Below are 18,050 nucleotides of genomic sequence, written 5' to 3'. Positions count from 1 at the left end.
CGGAGTGCTGCTGGTAACGAGTCACCACCACACACAGAGCAAAAAAAAAATTGAGACAGGGAAAAAAAAATGGCGGACCTCAGGAAAATCTGTCCTGAGTTTTTGCCCTGTCGTGTCAACTATTCGCGCAAAACGTCATTTCAGGGGAAGCTCTTCATCCTTCTCTGTGTGCTGATAGTGGACTCCGGCGGAGCCACGACCCACTGGGTTGTCACGGAGGACGGAAAGATTCAACAACAAGTATGACAAGTCAACGTTTAGCTCATCGACCTGCTAACGCTAACGTCAGGGTGCTAAGCGCGTAAAAAAAAAAAGCTTTTTATTCAGCATTACACGGTGACACTTACGAACGTGGTTCATGTATTTGAACCTAACACGAGCAGTTTGCCAGCTTTTGTAACGTCGAATAAAGCGACAAGACAACGGGAGATATTCGCTTTGTTTGTCTTCAGTGTGTTAGCTTGTACGAGCTACCTGTGAACTGACGCTGTCTGTAGGTGTTCGAGGTCAACACGACCAAAAGTGTTTCAGTCCCATGACAACAGTCGCGTTGGCAACTGCGTCTTAAATTGTTGCCGAATTGTTAACGAAATGATGTGCGGGTTACCACCAACACTGCTTCTTGTGTTTTAAAGAGAAAAGGCTGTGTTACTGTGTTAGGCTGAGTTTGCACGTCTGATATGAGATTTGCATGGACAGCGTTTCTCCACCACCAACGTACTGCAGCAGCAGCAGCAGCAGTCCTGTCCCAAGTTTAGATTAAATCTCTTGACTGTTTTTGTTTGTGTCACACTGTTGTTGTTTTTTTTTTTTCAGGTTGACTCACCATTGAATCTGAAGCATCCTCACGATGTTGTGATATTCATGAGGCAAGAGACTCGTGTGAACTACCTCAAGAAGCTTGAGGTGTGTAGTAATCATTGTGTCATGTGTGCCGAAAATGTGCTTCACCTTGGGTCCTCAATGTCGTTAATCTTTGTAAAGATATACATTAGATAGATTGCCTAATGTATTTATTGTCAGCTGGTGTTTCTTTGTTCTTTTTTTTTTTTGCTTGTTACTGATTTTTTTTTTTAATATCCTCTTGTTTATTGTTGAATAGAAACAGCTAGTGGCGCAGAAGATTCACATCGAGGAGAATGAGGACAGAGACACAGGGCTGGAGCAGAGACACTACAAAGAAGATGCAGACTGCGTTATGGCCAAGGTACCCCTGGGAGACCTTGACCTTTATGATGGGACTTATATTTCTTTGGAAAGCAAAGATATCAGGTGAGCTCTCTTCAGTAAAATGTCGTCCATACTGTGTTTTTTTCTTTAATTGGTTAAGGCACCAAAGCCAAACTCTGGAGATGTTGTTTGATAAATAAAAAATAAAAAACTTGAATGATCGTGTCTAGTGTTCTTACACACAATGACAGAGTTTCTGTCTAAACATGTTTGTATTCTCTTCTCTTGTAGCCCTGAAGAATATATGGATTTCCGAACAGCTCTGCCCCCAGATCTCGAAAAACCTGACTGTGCAAAAATATTTGAACTACCTTATAGTATCCATGCTTTCCAGCATCTCAGGGTGAGTGAAGGCCAAACTGTCCGACGTTTTGTAAAGAATTGGAGTTCTTATGAAATGTAGTTATATGATGTATATTATGTAGTGAGGCTTTTATTCCCAATTGTATGTAACTTTGAAACTGTAGGCACTTCAGGAAAAAAACAAGGAAACGGATATTTCTGAATTAGATTTTAACATACTTCTTACATCCTGTTTGAATGTATTTAACCTTTTCCAGACATGCGTGATTAAGTAATGACATGGAGTAATGTGGCTGGTTTCGATGTAATTTGGGGAATCCTGCCCAGAGTTCACGACTTCTGTTTCTGATTCAAATTCACAAGAGTCTAGCCAACGACACTGGAAGATTGTCGATATAACTTCTATCTTGTAGGAGTTACTTGCTCTATTCTGCTAAACTTTGGGCCTAGTTGGTCCTTTTTAAAATTCTAACTCAGCTCTTTAGAAACAACAGTATTTTTTTCTGTCCATCAAATGATGCAGATTAAGTAGGACTATTCTAAATAAACAACTTCATGTGATAATAATTTATGTTTTTGTTGAAAGCAACTGCAAAAAAAATGGGATTTTCCACTGTTTAATAATGCCATATAGCTCACGTTTATTCTTCTCAGCTGGGAAGTCCTGTGTTATTTCCCTTTATTTCATCATCATCTGTCTGACTTGAGAAAACGCCTCATTCCAAACAGTCAGAGAAAGTGAAAGTGAAAATAACTGAATTTGACAGTCATATTCTTTTATTCAGTCCCAATGCATACTACGCCTTGGACTGCAGCCGAGCAGGATGAGACCCATAAAATTATGTAAACACCATCCGGTTCCAGATTGGTATAGCCAACTTCAGTGATAGCAACTAGTTGAGCATCCAGAGACAGCAGAGCACCTTATCCAATTCGGGTGTACCTTCAGTATGCAAACGTTCAGCTGAGAGAGAATCTGATTTTATTTCAGTTTAAAATTGTTTGCTTTTAGGGGAGCCAGTAGAGTAGTGGTTAGTGTGCATGCCCCATGTACAGAGGCTGTAGTCCTCCAAGCAGGCGGCGTGGGTTCGAATGCGACCTGTGGCTCCTTTCCTGCACGTCGTTCTCCACTCTCTCTCTCTCTCTTCCTGATATCTGACTCTATCCACTGTCCTATTTTTAAAAGAAAGGCAAAACGCCCAGCAATAAACTTTAACAATAAAATCAATTGTATGTTTATCTCAGTTTATCAATAAGGTTTTTGTATGATATTAAAATATGAAGGCCTTTTTGTTCTGTTACTCTTTTCAGAACTGTAATATGTTGCTGTGGAGAAATCCAACATGTTAAGAACAACTTCATATAATCTTGAGTTTGCGTTGCAGTCAGACATTTTTTTATTTTCTTATCTTCAGTCTTAACCTTGGCTACAGACTAAAGGGCAGGGGTAGTTTTATGGTAAAGCAACATTTCATAAAGTTTCTGTTCTGTTTACTGTCGGAGTGTAGAAACCTCAATCGCTCTGCCACTCAAGTGAACCAGCACATCAAAGTTATTTTTATAGAGTCACAGAAACAATCGTAATGTTTACTCTGAGGGTTGGTATGCATTTTACGTGGTACACATAAAACACACTGTACACTGCTCTTATTGTAAGCTTTTGTGTCTGACTCAATGCAAGCTGAAATATCTAGTCAGAATCAGAATCGGGGTTTATCGCCAAGTTCATTTACACATACAAGGAATTTGACTTGGTGTATTGGTGCTTAACAATTAACAGGGACATAAAGCAGAACTAGCAACAACTTAAATAATACAGTATAAGAAGCTATTACAATATATAAGATATAATTTAAAAATATAAATTATAAAAAAATAACACAATGTACAAAAGGTGCAATGTGGGTGCTGTGCAGTGGACTATGAGAAACAAAATCTAGTAAGTGACTCTTCCTTGCTGTCTCTTGCAGGGTGTGCAGGAGAGAGCAAACTTGACCTCCCCACTGCTTTCTAAGGAGGATCCCATTTTTAGTTCATTGTCTCATAAGCTTGGCCGCAGTGTTGATGAAGTGGGCCATCGCATCCATCAAGAGTTACTCAGGGTAAGGCCTGCCTGTGCAACTTTGTCTCATTGAATATTTAAGACTGTTGTTTCCCTCCCTGCAGATTTTACACAGAAGACACAAAATGTGTTTTAGTAAAAACACTATTGTATTCAATTTCTAGTGTAGGAATGGAAAATGCAAATCTGCTTATGAGGAGCAGACGTAAAATGTATGATTTCATAAATGTGTATTGATCTGTCTTTCTTTCTGTCCGCTTCTGAAAGTCAGTGTAGTGCAGATGGATTAATGACACCAAGATCAGTGTCAGTACCAGCACAGACACATTCAGGGTCTAAGCAGGACAGCCAAATGAAAAGTCTAGGCAAACAAATGATTGTAACTTCTAAAGAGTTTTTAAAGAAGTGTGTGTCTTCATGATCGTGTGTTTCAGAACTCATCATCCTGGGTGCTGTACAACATGGCGGCATTTTACTGGCGTATGAAGAATGAGCCTCAGAGGGCAGTGGACTGTGTGGTGCGTGCTCTGCACTTCTCCCCAAGGTACCGTCACGCTGATCAAACCGCAATGCTCTACACTGTTTGTGTTGAGAGACTGCTCACAGGTGTGCACGTTCTCATACTGCGTGCATGTTTGTGTTGTACATGTAGGCAGCACAAGGATGTAGCCCTGGTCAACATGGCCAACATCCTGCACCGTGCCCACTTCTCAGCAGATGCTGCTATTCTCGCCCATGCTGCCCTGGACCTTACCTCAGATCTGTTCACCAGCCACTACACCTTAGGCAACATTTACGCTGTAAGTCAAACAGAAAGCATTCCACTGCACTATTTACACCTTCAACTCTTTTGCATGCACTTCTTATTGAGGTGTGCTATTAAACGTGTGTCTTAAAAGAAAAAATATTAGAAAACAAGACCATTGTTGTTCACCTAGGAAACTATTTTAACGTACATTTATCCAGTGAACTCTAGTATTGATTTAATATAGAGCAATGTCCTCGACTTCCAGTGCAAAGCAGGTATTTGTTTTTGTAAGAAATACATTTCTGATTAAAACCTTGCCAACTAAGCTCCAGTAAGTCCAGTTATTTCTGTGCTAATATTTCTCAGTATTGGAAATGAACTTTCTCGCCTACCTGCCACTATGACTGTTGGATTCAAAAATTTACGAGTCACTTTTTTTTCTTCTTTTTTTTTTTTACCTGCTACTTTTTTTTACTGGCAGCATTATGTAAGGATGTATAATATCAAATCAAACTTACTGTATTCAAGTAGTAGGTTATTTTATGAAGGGAAATGTTCCAACTATGACAGAAAATACAGACATGTTCTTTGTCTCGCTCATGAACAGAAAAAAAGTTTATTTCAGTTTATTATTTTGAGGCTGGTAAGAGTTTTGTATTCAAGCCATGTCCTCAAAGGCTAACTCATTTAACTGATTTACCTGCAAATGAACCTCGACTGAGAGGCAAGATGATCAATTTGTTGTTACTTTTATTTACCAGCCACTGAGACTGGTAAGTTGAGCAAAATCCCTCGTCACTGCAAAATAAACACGCCTGTGTTTGGCGGGTGGTTAAAGTGTACCTAAAGTGTTTGCAAAGTTCTTGATAAGGGTTTTTCTGTTATCTCACCGTCTGCAGTTAAGTTTCATGTTTCCCAGATTACACAAATTGGGAGTTTTCAGCTGTCATCAATTTCTTATCTTGAAAGTTAAGATACTGTTGTGAATCAAAAGGGACAGGATATTGCCGTGTTAAAACCAGGCAGGAACTTCGATAAAGCAGGAACTTTTTTTAGTCTGTTCAGCTTCTTTTATTTTTGTCACGGCCTGATTTCGACATGAAACAAATCGGTGTACTCTATCTATATTTGTTTGTCTCCTCTTCTATCACTGTCTCACCAGATGCTTGGGGAATACAACCACTCAGTGCTGTGTTACGAGCAGGCACTGCAGGCCCAGCCAGGCTTCGAGCAGGCCCTGAGGAGGAAACATGCTGTGCTCTGTCAGCAGAAGCTGGAGCAGCGCCTGGAAGCCCAGCACAGGTAGGCAAGCACTTGTACACATACACACCCTTCAGACTGTTTCAACAGGATTACTACATACTGTAAACAACGTCAAATGATTACAGGTATTAACTATGATATAAGGACATCTTACCAGTATAAAACAAGCCTGATCCTGAGTCAGGCTGCTGGAATAGGCGTTCTAATATCTCAAGTATCCCTACCTGTAAGCAGTAAGGAAGACCACATTTCTTCATAATCATGGACTGAATGTTCTAAGGTTTCATTTTACATCCTGTTGGATGGCTTGGGATATTAGTATCAATCAGTATACCGTGTAGATTGATGCACAGTATACTCTATACCCCCTCTATACTAAGCCTTTAACATTGGACATGTAGTTGCACAATGCTAATGTTACATTCTCTGTTTTCCTACTTTGCATTTACAGTCCTGTACTTCCCTTCCCTCTCCCAATATATTTGTAGATCCCTGCAGCGGACTCTGAACGAGCTAAAGGAGTACCAGAAGCAGCATGACCACTACCTTCGTCAGCAGGAGGCTCTGGACAAACACAAGCTGCTGCAGGAAGAGCAGATCCTGCGCAACATTATCCATGAGACCCAGATGGCCAAGGAAGCCCAGCTCGGTATGATACACAGTGCACATAGAGAGAAGAAGAGTTTGAACAGACCTGAAGTATTCTTGTACTTTTTGGATTTTATGTCCAACATTTAATTCAGGAGGGAATGCTTTACATGATCAAAAGAAAACGTTGATACTCTACTTTACCATTTGCTTGGAATAGTAAAAGCTATTATACATGAGCTATTTTGCAATGATAATATTTGTCGTCACATTAATCTAGCTATGATTGTTGTGCACAACGCTCCATACACATTTCTTGACGAGCCTGTGCAGAGCGGCGCTCAGTATTGTGTGTCATTATGTGGTCTAGGAAATCATCAGATGTGTCGCCTGGGTCAGCAGCAGCGCAACCTCTACTGTCCCTTTGACCTGCCTGTGCGCTATCATCGTGGTGATCTGTTTGAACATGTTCACTACGTCCAAGTAAGTGTTTTGAGAGACGACAACGACCCTCTGAATTTCATTTTTTCCCTGCATTATAAAACATAATGGAAGTCAATATTTTAAAATGTATTCCATCTTTAAAAGGAAACTGTCTTCTGTTGTGCAGATGTCAGTGCACATTAATAAGTGGGAGTAAGTATATAGAACAAATATCTTTTTTTTTTCTCTCTTTGATCATAGTTTGGTGAGGAGGTGTCCGTTGCATCTAGTGTGGCACTTGTGTCAGAGCGCAACTCAAACCAGACGGCAACCAGCCCCCATCTCCATCCCTCTGTGTCCGGAGACCAGGACCCTGCTGCGGCCCTGTGGGGCAATCAACAGGATTACACACAGGCAAGACTGAGAACTAAAATTTCATTGTTTTTGTTTGGGGTCGAATGTTTTGGTCGGGTTATTTGAGATTATCCGAACAACTGCATAGTACACCATCAAATGGAAAGTAAGCGAACAAATGATGACCTCTGTAAAGCTTTTGTCAAAGTGTTGCTTCAGTAAAAGACTGTTACATCATTTCTTGTGTATGAATTTAAGGAGAGCCAAAAATGTATCAAGAAAAAACAAACCTTGGTCATGAACATACTCTATTTAGAGAAGTCATTGTGATCCTATTATTTTACATAACTCCTGAAGGAATTGACTGACAGGCTGCATCATTTATGTGGCTCACTGTACACTCTTGATAGTTGATGTACAAATGGCATGTCAGCATTAGTAATATAGGAGTAGTGTTAACTTTGAAGTTATTTTTAACATTAAATTGGTGGTGATTGTTCCCACAAATGTTGGGTGTAATGAGCTGCTGCATCAGCCTCACTTTCCACACACTTAGAGGTGGTCTTTCTGCTGTTGCATTGTTGTCGACTATATTTTTTATGTTTTTATTCTTTTTCGAACAATTTTTTGTAATTCTCTATTGGAAGAAATACATCCTAATATCAATCTTGTAACCTGAGTGTGTGCATGTTTTGGCTTTAGGATATACAGAGGATGTTGTGGCCTCAGAGGAGTCACTGTGCCCATGAGTACCCAAATGTTCCCCCTTCCCACCTGCTGCCAACCTTCTACCTTCCACCTGAAACTCAGGGCCTCAGGTCAGTACATAATCCTGACTTTTGGGTATTTTGTGAGTACGAATTGCTGAATAACGACTTTACACTTGAGCTTGAAGTTCCTCCGAATGGTCTTTAAAAACTGCAGTAGGCATCCAAGAAAACTGATTTGAATCTAGTCTGTAAAAGAGTGAGCTTGTGGTTTAAGATTTACATATCAAAACTTTCCATTTACGTATGACCTCTGAGTGAAATCTGCCCAATTGTGTTCATACAGCCCTGTTGCAACAGTCCTCTACGGGAGCAGCAGTCCTCCTCAGACAGTAGAAGTGCCAAACTGTGGTCCCGTACCCCAACCATATCCAACCCTCCTGCCTGCCTCACTAGACTATCCTCTGGAAGAAAAGGAGCTGCCAGATCCCCATGCCTCCCAGGTATCTGTCGATGTGTTTATTTCAATATGATGGTGTGATTTGAATATGAAAATAATGGCGATAGATCACGAACATCTTCAGTGAGTTTACAGAATCACTCTGATTTCTTATCTTTGAGTGATCTCCCTTTAATGAAACTACAATGAACCATAAACAATCATTAATATGACTCTGTGTTACAGATACTGCAGTCACGCAGTGGAGGATGGACACTGGAGCAGATCGGCTCCAGAATAGCTCAAGCTGTAAAACAAGTAAGAATGTCCCTCACTCCTCTGTCCACAGAAGACAGTAACATACAGTATCTCTCTAACCACCTCATGTATACTGTGTTAGAGTTTAAATCTGGCACATAATATGTTCTTATTTGTATCCTAGAATGTCCTGATGGAGTTTTTGGTCTACAATAAGAGTCATTTAAGATTTGTTATCTCTGAAATACCTGATTTAGCAAAAAAACACTTGTTCAAAATGTTAACACTAAGTACACAATTACTTTATTTTAAAGATAAAAATGGACAGTATGAGTCATATTCAAGCCTTTCAGTCAGTTAAAATATGCAAATTTCAGCCTGACACTGAAGGTCATAACTGAAGGACAGCTCTACCTATGAGTGATGCAATGCTTACATCTCAGTTTTGATAATTTAGTGATAATTCACTCCTTGTGTTTAGCATTCTGAATCCAAATAAGGTCGTCAGATTTACAGATACTTCATTCTTGTTTGCATGTTCAGGCCGCTGTACCTCGCTGGCAGATCCACAATGAGGCAGCTCTATTCTGGCGGGCCAAAGGCAACGGCAGCCGTGCCCTGCAGTGTCTGCGCCAAGTGTTGAGCTCAGCTCCGCCCTCCCACCGCCATTTGTCCCTCACCAACGCTGCTAACCTCCTGCTACACCATGGCTTGACCACCCACGCAGAAACTCTGCTGGAGCAAGCACTGGTTCTTAATGCTTCAGAGGTAAAAGCACAATTGTTTGGTTTTACTTTCTTACTAATGCTGAGACATTGACATATTTAGTCACTTTTTCAGGTATTGTAGGTAATGAAAAAACTCAGAGTCTTGAGACCGAGACAAGACTGAGTATAAATGCTTTTGATTCTGAGACTAGACCCAGAACCAGTTTTGAGTTCTACACAGCTGGCACAAAAGACACGCCTTTTATACCCGTCAAGCAACATTTGAATGCCATGTTCTGCCTTAAAATTACTTTCAGTGTCCACACATTTTTTACCTTTTCACAATTAGACATGCAGCAGTATAAAAAACCATGCAACAAAGCACTCATCATCTCAAAGTTATTCCAGGAACATTTGAATTCAGTACTCTCCAGTGGCCTATAAACCCCTCTGCATTTCAACCCAAAAGAAGACCTCTGGGTCATTTAAGTGGCCAAAAAAAATGTGCAACATAAGCAAGTTACTATTGAATCAGTACAGAGTGAAATCGATAGGGAACATATTCCAACATCTTGTTAAGCCAAACCCTGAGAAGGCATGGGTTTGTAAGAATAAGGAGGTGTGTATTAAACAGAATTACCAGAAGTGAGTCATACAGTGTTTGTACAAAGGTAGAATAAATGTAAGAACTGATGGTGTAAAAGTAATGTCGGGGATTGCAAAATGAACATACAAGACTCACTTCACTCAGTTAAATAAAAACGACAGAAGTCAGGAAAAAATCCAGTCCATTGTTTTGATGTAGTGTGAGTTTCACATATGCTTCCCTGTAGCTAATGTTCCCCCTGTTGGGTTTTACTTTGCATTCCTCCCTCAGCCCCACACCCAGCTCAGCCTGGTGAGCTTGCAGTTGGCCCAGGGCAATGTGACAGGTGCTCTGGCCTTGTTCCGCCACATCCTGGTGACGGCTCTTTCCTCCTCCTCTTCCTTTTCCTCCCTGGCTGGCTGTGAGCAGTGTCGCAGCAGCCTGCCTCTGCTGCGTTGTCTGCAGTTTTACCCCTTCCTTTACAATCTTTCCCACAAACCACCCTGTTCAGGTTAGTGGTTGAAAACACACACAGACTTATTTCACTCTGTCTCTGCTCACAATGGAACACGCCCTGCATTTGTTATAGCAGGGATTTAACCTAATCACTGTTGAGATCTGAAAACCATTTTTCTCGGGTAAAGTTTTTTGAACTGTTGCAAAAGGAATTGCAGCTGTTTGTGTAAAGGGCTCAACATTGCATCATTGGACTGTTAGAGCTTTTGTTAGTTTCTCAATACAAATCTCTTTGTTGCTTAACTTGCTATATTTAATAAACATGTAAGAACCAAATATTTTGACCAGGGATGGAAATTAACATTTTCCTGCTCGATTAAAGAAGAAGTAAAGCAATTTGAGCACACAGCCTATCACTGTGTAGGTTCTCAGTCTCATAGCCAGTCATTGTAAGCCCTGTGGGCCTGAATTAAAACTGGCTGACTGCTGATCAAGTCAGACCGGAACAAGCAGAAGAACAGGATTCAATTAGCATCGTTTGTGGTCACAAACCACTTTATTACAATACTTTTATATACTGACTGGTAGGTTGAGCTAATTCCCCAGTCACTGCAACAACAAAAAAACACCCGTATTTGGCGGCTGGCCGATGCTTATTTCCAAGCCTTGTTTTGACCCAATTTTCTGTTTGTTTGTTTTTTTCATAGTCGGAGCTGCATCATAGTCATACTGTAGCAGAGAGACGGTGAAGTAAAACCCGTCCATACTTTCATTTCAAATGAAGGGCAACATAGTGATAGAGGGATCTGCCTAGCTTATTATTTTAGTTTCAATTTGTTTAGAACACGACAGAAAGTTTATAATACTTTGTGAAGTTTTGGAAATGTTTTGTAAATCTTGTTTTTTATTTTCATATTCATACAGAAAGAAACACTTTTCAGTGAGGCAGACAAAAAAGTTTTTGGTTTTTTTTCCCCAGTTCTTGCTGCGTGCATTGTATATTAGTCATTGCACTAAAATTCATTCTGCACAGACGGGTTCTGAACCTTTTTTTTTTTTTTTTTTAACTAAAACCTAGGAACCGCTCAAGTCTTCCCTTGAAGCGCCAGAGTACCTTGGAAAAACAAGTAGTATGTTGTGCTGTGGATACGAATAAAGACTGCACCTTCTTTATTCATATCAGTGGGAGTGGAGAGAAAAGTGCTTTCAAGTGGAGAAATTTGGCTACTCAATAATTTAGGCTGCAGAAAATAGCTGAAGCCAAATTTAGAAGGGTCTATATTTTACTCTCCAAAGCTAAATATTGCTCCCATAAAGCACACTAAGTACAAAAGGTCACAGAGGCACTTTTAAAAACACACCCACCTTATGTCAGGTCACAGAGCGCTCAAATGACAGAAAAACAAAATACCCAAACTTTTCTCGTTAAATTTCATCGGGGTTGACGTCACTCCCACATCTTTGTGTTCGTTCGAGTCAAAACATATCGTTAGAAGTTTGTTGTATTTTGAGTGCTTGTTAAAAAACAACCTAGAATTCATATATTCAGAATCTTATTTTGAAGCTTATAGACACACATATGGAATAGCTCCAAAGCCACATTAAGATATTCAGGATCCCTCTTCAGTAGCTAAAAAAACAAAATAAAACATGTCAACCAAACAAACCGCCTTGTATGACTGCAGCAGTAACAGTATCCATGCAACACTGTGGTGTCAGGCGGTATAATCCACAGCAGATCATGTGTTTATTATTACCATCTTAACATCCTCATCTTCTTAATTTCTTGGTGAGTCAGCCTTCAGCCTAAAAAACAAATCCACCAGGGTTCAATGTTGCAGAATGAGAATACATGTGGTAACCCGTCCTTTCATCGTGTCTTTTGTGTCTCTCATGATTCCTATAAGATTTAAACTTCAAGTAACATAGGAAGAAGTTCAAATGTCTTCACGTCATGGTGAGGGTTCCTGAGGTCTCTCGGGTGAATTGAGGAAGGTAAATGGATTCTGTGTGGACTCCACACTCTGCTGAATCCATTCACCTCTCTACACTGCAGAGAGATATCATCTTAAAGCACTGATTTGTTTTTTCCACAGAAAACAAACACAGTTGCTGTGTTGCGAAAATTTTGAAATGCATCACTTTCTGTCGAGGAGAGAATAGGGAAGAGCTCGTGCAAAAGCTTTCATGATCTGTCTTTGGTTTCAACCTATGTAAAGCTCACTGACGGAGGAACCATGTTAATAGAGAAACAGTTCAAGGTTATAGCTTTAATTCAAAGGGTGCATTAGTAACCCCTTCTTTGAAATAATGATTACACAACCTCCCACTTAGGTTGAGCACAATTGTAGAATATTTGAAATATTACCAAGATATCTACAACTTACAGAAACTGTTTGAAAAAATGAATTGAACATTTCTATTTTGTCACATTATGAATGCATTTGTTACAAGACCTAACAAGTCTCTTTTTTTAAGTCTCTGATCATGGTAAGATTTGGGTTATAATGTAAACATAACTTTTCTGGATGCAGATGGTGCTGCCTGCATGAGCGAAGAGGACATTGGTATACAGCTGGAGGAATGGGAGGGTAGCGAGGAGAAGCAGGATGTACCATCCATTTCTGCCATGGAGGAATCGTTGCTCTTTGAAAGTAAGAATGTGATTCAAAGACGACTTGCATTTTAATGAGAATTTTGTTTTACAGTGTGCTGTATTAAGGAGCACTAGGTCTAAAGACATGACCAGGTGACTCAGTTCTGTGCGGCTCCACGTGTGGCAAAACTTCATACTGCTGCAATGTTAACACAGATTTTAAACGCACAGTATGTAAATTACGCCACCAAGGGGCTGTCAATCAGGACAATAACAAAAAGATGACGTCAAGGCGGGCGGGAAATTCTCTCTGCTGCTCTACCCAAACCCCCGATGAAAATGGACTCCGCGTTGACGGTAGTGCAGACGAACGAGCGAAACAGACCCGAGGAAGAGAATATGTTTACCGACCATGTGTCCAAGTATACTTTATACTTTATGACATTTGTATCACAGCAGCACATACAGCGACAGTACGGCAGCTGTAAGTAGCAGCTCCTGCTTCCTTATGCAGTGGCCCATGACGTAACATCAGCTGTTTCCATGGCAATGATAAACATGTCATGCCTGTCATGGCGACACGTCCCATACATTATATATTTTTCTGGCTTTGATAACTGTTGGAAATATTTGAGTTGATGTAAGTACTCAACATCCAAAAAAATAAATAAATTAGGTTGAGTACATTTTAAATAAATTTAGATGTTCTAGTTTACAAATTCTATGTAATTATACCTTTAAAGAATCACTTTATTACATACTGCACACAGTTCAACTTGTTGCTGTTTTTTTTTTTTAAACATTAGCAGCAGTTATCCTTGAGTTGAATGTATTTTACTTTATCATTTATGTCCTTTATGCTCGAATAGAAATGCATTGTCTTGAAATATGACGAAGACATGCAAGTTGGCTGAATTCACTTCCCTGAATTTTTTTTTTATTAAACTCTAAAGGTTGTCTCTGTGATGATCAGTTTGTGAAGTCTTACTTTAGCCCAGCATCGTTCTCATTCACTTCTCCTCTCCCTGTGTTCATACCTGTAACCCCTCCACTCTTCAGAGGTTATCTTGGACAGTAATGGGTCGGGTGAGGCAGCTGGACAGCAGCAGTCTTCTCCCTCTCCCTCAGCATCAGCTAAAATGGCCTCCCCATTTGGGAGTGGAGCAGTAGAAGGGGAGGAGGAGTGGCAGCTGAAGGAGGACCTGATGGGAGCTTTTGAGGGAGCGCTGGATGTTGGAGGCAAACGCGGGGACCTTAGAGGCATCCGCGTGCTCAAGAATGACCGCGTCATGGGTGCCCGTGCGGGTGGTGGGCCTTGTTTTGGAAACTGTGAGGATGACGAAGGAGCTGAATGGGTAAGCATACTGTACATGCAGATCCCGCTTTATAATCACCAAACTGTTAAGAGTCCTGGATGGGACTGCAGTTGATATGGTTGAACCTGAAGTGTGGTTGCCTTCTGTTCATCAGATCACCTTCCAGGTAAAGCGGGTCAGAAAGGCGAAGGTTGATGGGACAGAGAGTGTTAGCGGCTCTGATGACGGTCAGATCATGGAGTCACTGCCTGGAGGACACTCCGTCTTAGAGATAAGCGGGCCAACTATCCCATCACCTGGCCCTTCAGGTAGCATTCACCTGCATTTCCCCACCAGCACAAACACAGAACAAAGCAGTGAGAGAAGTGTCATCGGTGTTTGTTGTTTTTTGGGACAGGTCGCTGGAGGGATTACACAAGTCTTGGCTGGCCTGGACCAGAGGAGTGCCAGCGGACACGAAGAGTAGACCTCACCACTGTAGCTAGCACCTGGCTGGCTGTTTCTGCCAAGAACATTGAGTAAGTCCCTCACTGTCCTAATCTGGGTCGCATCCTTTTTTTAATGCTATATTCTAAAAATTAACTTCAAAAAGTATGAGAACAATGATTCACGGATGGTAAATCAGGTAAATGAATTTGGTACTAAAACACTGAGGATTTTGATTTAAGTGGGAGAAACTGGAGCAACTTATTTTAGAAAATGTACGTTCTAAAACATGGAAGATCTATCTCCTTGGATTTGGCCCTCTGGAGAAAAATCCTGATATTTTTGGGAGGGACCTGGGGGCTGATTTTTTTTTCTAGGTCCATAGAGGTCAAATCAATCATCAAAACATCTTAACGAGACAAAGGTCACGGAATTGAGGTTCTGGACCCAACTACTAACCAAGAAATATATGCTGTGTTCGTTTTTACTGTTTAGTGTTTTCAGTAAAAAAAAAATTTAAAAAAACATTGTGAAAGTTCAAATAAATTAAAAAAGAAACACAATTATTCATATTTAAATTCATTATTTGTCTCATTTCAGCATCACAGAGCACATAGACTTTGCCACTCCGCTCCAGGAGCCAGCCGCTGAGCCTTTATGCAACGCTAACCTAGCCGCCAGTATGCACACCCTGGACCACCTGTCTGGAGTCGCCAATCGAGCCGCCATCCACTACACCGGAGAGAGCCAACTGCGTGAGGTAGGCTGATTTTTAAAAAAAAAGAGACGTACTGAAGATTACAAGAGTGAACATATGTGTTGCTCTGTCTCATACCTGAACGTCTGGACTGACAAGTTGGTTATTGGTCAAGAGAGAAGTAAAAACATCGAATGTTCCAGCCTCACAGGATTCACCTTTTTACGTGAATGCACTTCAATTAAACTTGTGCCATATGAATCTTCATGTAGTTACTGTGAAACATTCTCAAGGTGTAAGAAGTTGCGGTGGTACCTCTAAAAGTTCTACAGCAAACACAATCAGCAAACATTTACCCACCAAGAGATAACGGCTTGGAAAAAAATGCAACAGGTGTAATGCATGCTCACTGCCTCACTTTATAGTTCATGGTCACGTGTCCCCTTTCTTTCCAAACCCTCAGGTCCTGCAAAACCTCGGCAAAGACAAGTTCCCCCCTCAGTCCTTTGAGCAGGTGGGAACACGCATCGCTAAAGTCCTGGAGAAGGTGAGGACTCTCGTACTCTCTTAGTTACTCAAACACTAACCTATTGATCACAGGTTTATCAGAGGGTTTTCTAGCAGAGGATTCCAGCAGAGTGCCATTAAATCTACTATTACCTAGTTCAATCTTGGTCTGTCAGAGTTTGTAGTAAAACGTGATTCCTAGAAAACATCTAAAGATAAGGGTGTTCAGGGTTCTTACTCGCTGTAAATTGTAGTAATGCAAATCAAATTGCATGTCTGTCTGGAAAATAATTACTTGTAAGAAAGTGCCATCTCTGTGCATAATTACTTAGCAGTAACACCCATCTATTGTAACACCTTTACATTACACTCAGTGAGAATCTTACTGTTTATTCAAACTGCAGAATCAGACATCCTGGGTTCTATCCAGCATGGCTGCACTCTACTGGAGGGTCAAAGGTCAAGGCAAGAGAGCCATTGACTGCCTACGTCAGGCCCTCAACTACGCCCCTCATCAGATGAAGGCAAGTTACACACACTACATACTGCTTCGCAACCTTATACTGTTGTTGAATGAAATAACCCTTTATATAGGTTTTAAACGGGATCCAAAAGATTAATAATTGTTTTTTCCTCCGGGATCGTAACGCAGGATGTGCCTCTTATCAGCCTGGCCAACATCTTCCAGAACGCGCGGCTATGGGAGGATGCTCTCACAGTCGCTCGTATGGCAGTAGAAATCGCCCCACACTTTGTGGTGAACCACTTTACCCTCGCCAACGTCTACATAGCAATGGTAAGGGCTGCTGTCACATCTTTGTAGATCTTTTTACATTGTTTGTTTCCTTGTAGGGACATAAATAACAGCTGCTGATATAGAAAGGAGGTGCATTAATACAGCAGCGATGCAGGACACATGTTGATGTGTTTGTTGCGTCTCTTCCACAGGAGGAGTTTGAGAAAGCCATGCGCTGGTACGAGTCCACTTTGAAGCTGCAGCCAGAGTTCGCCCCTGCCAAAGATCGACTAAGAACCATTCAGTGTTACCTGCTCACCAAGAGGGAACGCCGTCAGCCCTAAACCCGACTAACTTAATCCTTAAAGTACTCAGCAGTCATGCGCACACAGCAGATAAAGAACATTCACACAGACACATACACTTCATCTAAAAACCACAAACAACTCGCACAAAAGCAGTGCGAGAAACGTAAGTGTGTTTCTCGATTAGTTATCAAGATTCCTATACAGGAGAATGTGGATTCTTTCTCTTTTTAAGATCCAACTCCCCAAAGGTTTAGCTTTTAAAATACAACTGTAGATAATTTTACCCATAATCTCATCTTTCAAATGCAGGACCTCTTGTTATCTAAAGATCAAGACGTTATAAAAGGCCCAACTCAGTTCTTATTATGTTAGCTTCACTTGCAATAAATGGAGGTGGGTCAAAATTGAGTAAGATCCTCAAATGAGTCGTTTTAGTTTTCTGCTGTATTTCAATTTAATGTGGGCTTCATTTGAGGAAGAGATTACATTCATTACATTTTTTTTAAATTTGTCATTTTTGTTGAACTCCTTGGAAAAATCGCACACTCAAGCCTGAGGACGGCACCTTGTTTCACTGTGACTTAATTGGAAATGTAAAATGAGAGGCTTGGACTCATTATTTGTTTAAATCTTTAGCAGCAGAGGTGGTCCGGGATCTGCCTCTAAACTCGGAGGTTAAAGGAGTTTTAATAGAACAATCTACACCCTCACTACTTCTGATGAATGACAAATCTCCGTTTGTTTTTTTTTGCACTTTTAATTTCTTTATCATTCCTATTTAAATGGGACCTACAAACTGTTTGAGGTCATTTCAAAACAAAAGAGAGAAACTCAAATATGCTACTATATTTGCTTCTTAACTTATGGAAATCATAAGGCAGAAACAGGATTTGCCAGTGACCATCTATAAAAAATAAAAACTCTAAAAAGTGAAATCTGTATTAAATGTACAGTATTAAAGGCAGTGTGTGGATTTCATCTGTTTCTTTCTCTGCGTCAATTCTTCTCTTTGGGAATTAAAAACAGTGTTGAACTTCTTGAATCTTAAATAAAAGTGTAGACGTTTTAGCATTTGATCATCAACTATTTACAGCCTCAGGGGGCGCAGGTAGCCTAAAGGTTAGTGCGGGCACTAATGTACAGAGGCTGTGGTCCTCGAGCGTGCAGCATGGGTTCTAATCCCACCTGTGGCTTCCCTTCCTGCATGCCATTCCTCCCTCTCCCTGGTTTCTGACTGTCCACCGTCTTATCACTGCTTTTTATGCCTAATAAAAAAAATTGAAAAGAAAAACAGAAAATATATATAAAGTGTTTAGAGCCTCAGTACACTAATCGTTTGA

The 18,050-nt window shown here is 40.6% G+C and overlaps 1 protein-coding gene across 1 annotated transcript; it reads left to right on the top strand.

Moving 5' to 3' along the window:
- Nucleotides 1–40: 40 nt before the first annotated feature.
- Nucleotides 41–17,688, top strand: ttc17 (tetratricopeptide repeat domain 17). Its single transcript, XM_020643209.3, has 25 exons — nt 41–240; nt 817–906; nt 1,103–1,272; nt 1,462–1,573; nt 3,504–3,635; nt 4,030–4,139; nt 4,248–4,395; nt 5,506–5,645; nt 6,095–6,255; nt 6,565–6,677; nt 6,879–7,031; nt 7,674–7,789; nt 8,025–8,181; nt 8,364–8,435; nt 8,919–9,143; nt 9,960–10,179; nt 12,659–12,778; nt 13,780–14,075; nt 14,191–14,344; nt 14,434–14,554; nt 15,063–15,222; nt 15,623–15,706; nt 16,071–16,190; nt 16,319–16,462; nt 16,615–17,688. The coding sequence occupies exons 1-25, from the start codon at nt 70–72 to the stop codon at nt 16,744–16,746; spliced, it is 3,621 nt and encodes a 1,206-aa protein (XP_020498865.2). The 5' UTR covers nt 41–69; the 3' UTR covers nt 16,747–17,688.
- The last annotated feature ends 362 nt before the right edge of the window (nt 17,689–18,050 follow it).

The sequence above is a fragment of the Labrus bergylta genome, chromosome 3 (assembly GCF_963930695.1).
Source record: "Labrus bergylta chromosome 3, fLabBer1.1, whole genome shotgun sequence".
In the NCBI taxonomy this organism is placed as follows: Eukaryota; Metazoa; Chordata; class Actinopteri; order Labriformes; family Labridae; genus Labrus; species Labrus bergylta.
The sequence above is the reverse complement of the archived record's forward strand: the minus strand, read 5'-3'. Positions and strand labels throughout refer to the sequence as shown.

Coding starts and splice junctions, on each gene's coding strand:
- ttc17 (XM_020643209.3), top strand. CDS start 70: ATGGCGGACCTCAGGAAAATCTGTCCTGAGTTTTTGCCCTGTCGTGTC. Junction 1,273..1,461: donor TTGGAAAGCAAAGATATCAG/GTGAGCTCTCTT, acceptor CTTCTCTTGTAG/CCCTGAAGAATATATGGATT. Junction 10,180..12,658: donor CCACAAACCACCCTGTTCAG/GTTAGTGGTTGA, acceptor TTCTGGATGCAG/ATGGTGCTGCCTGCATGAGC.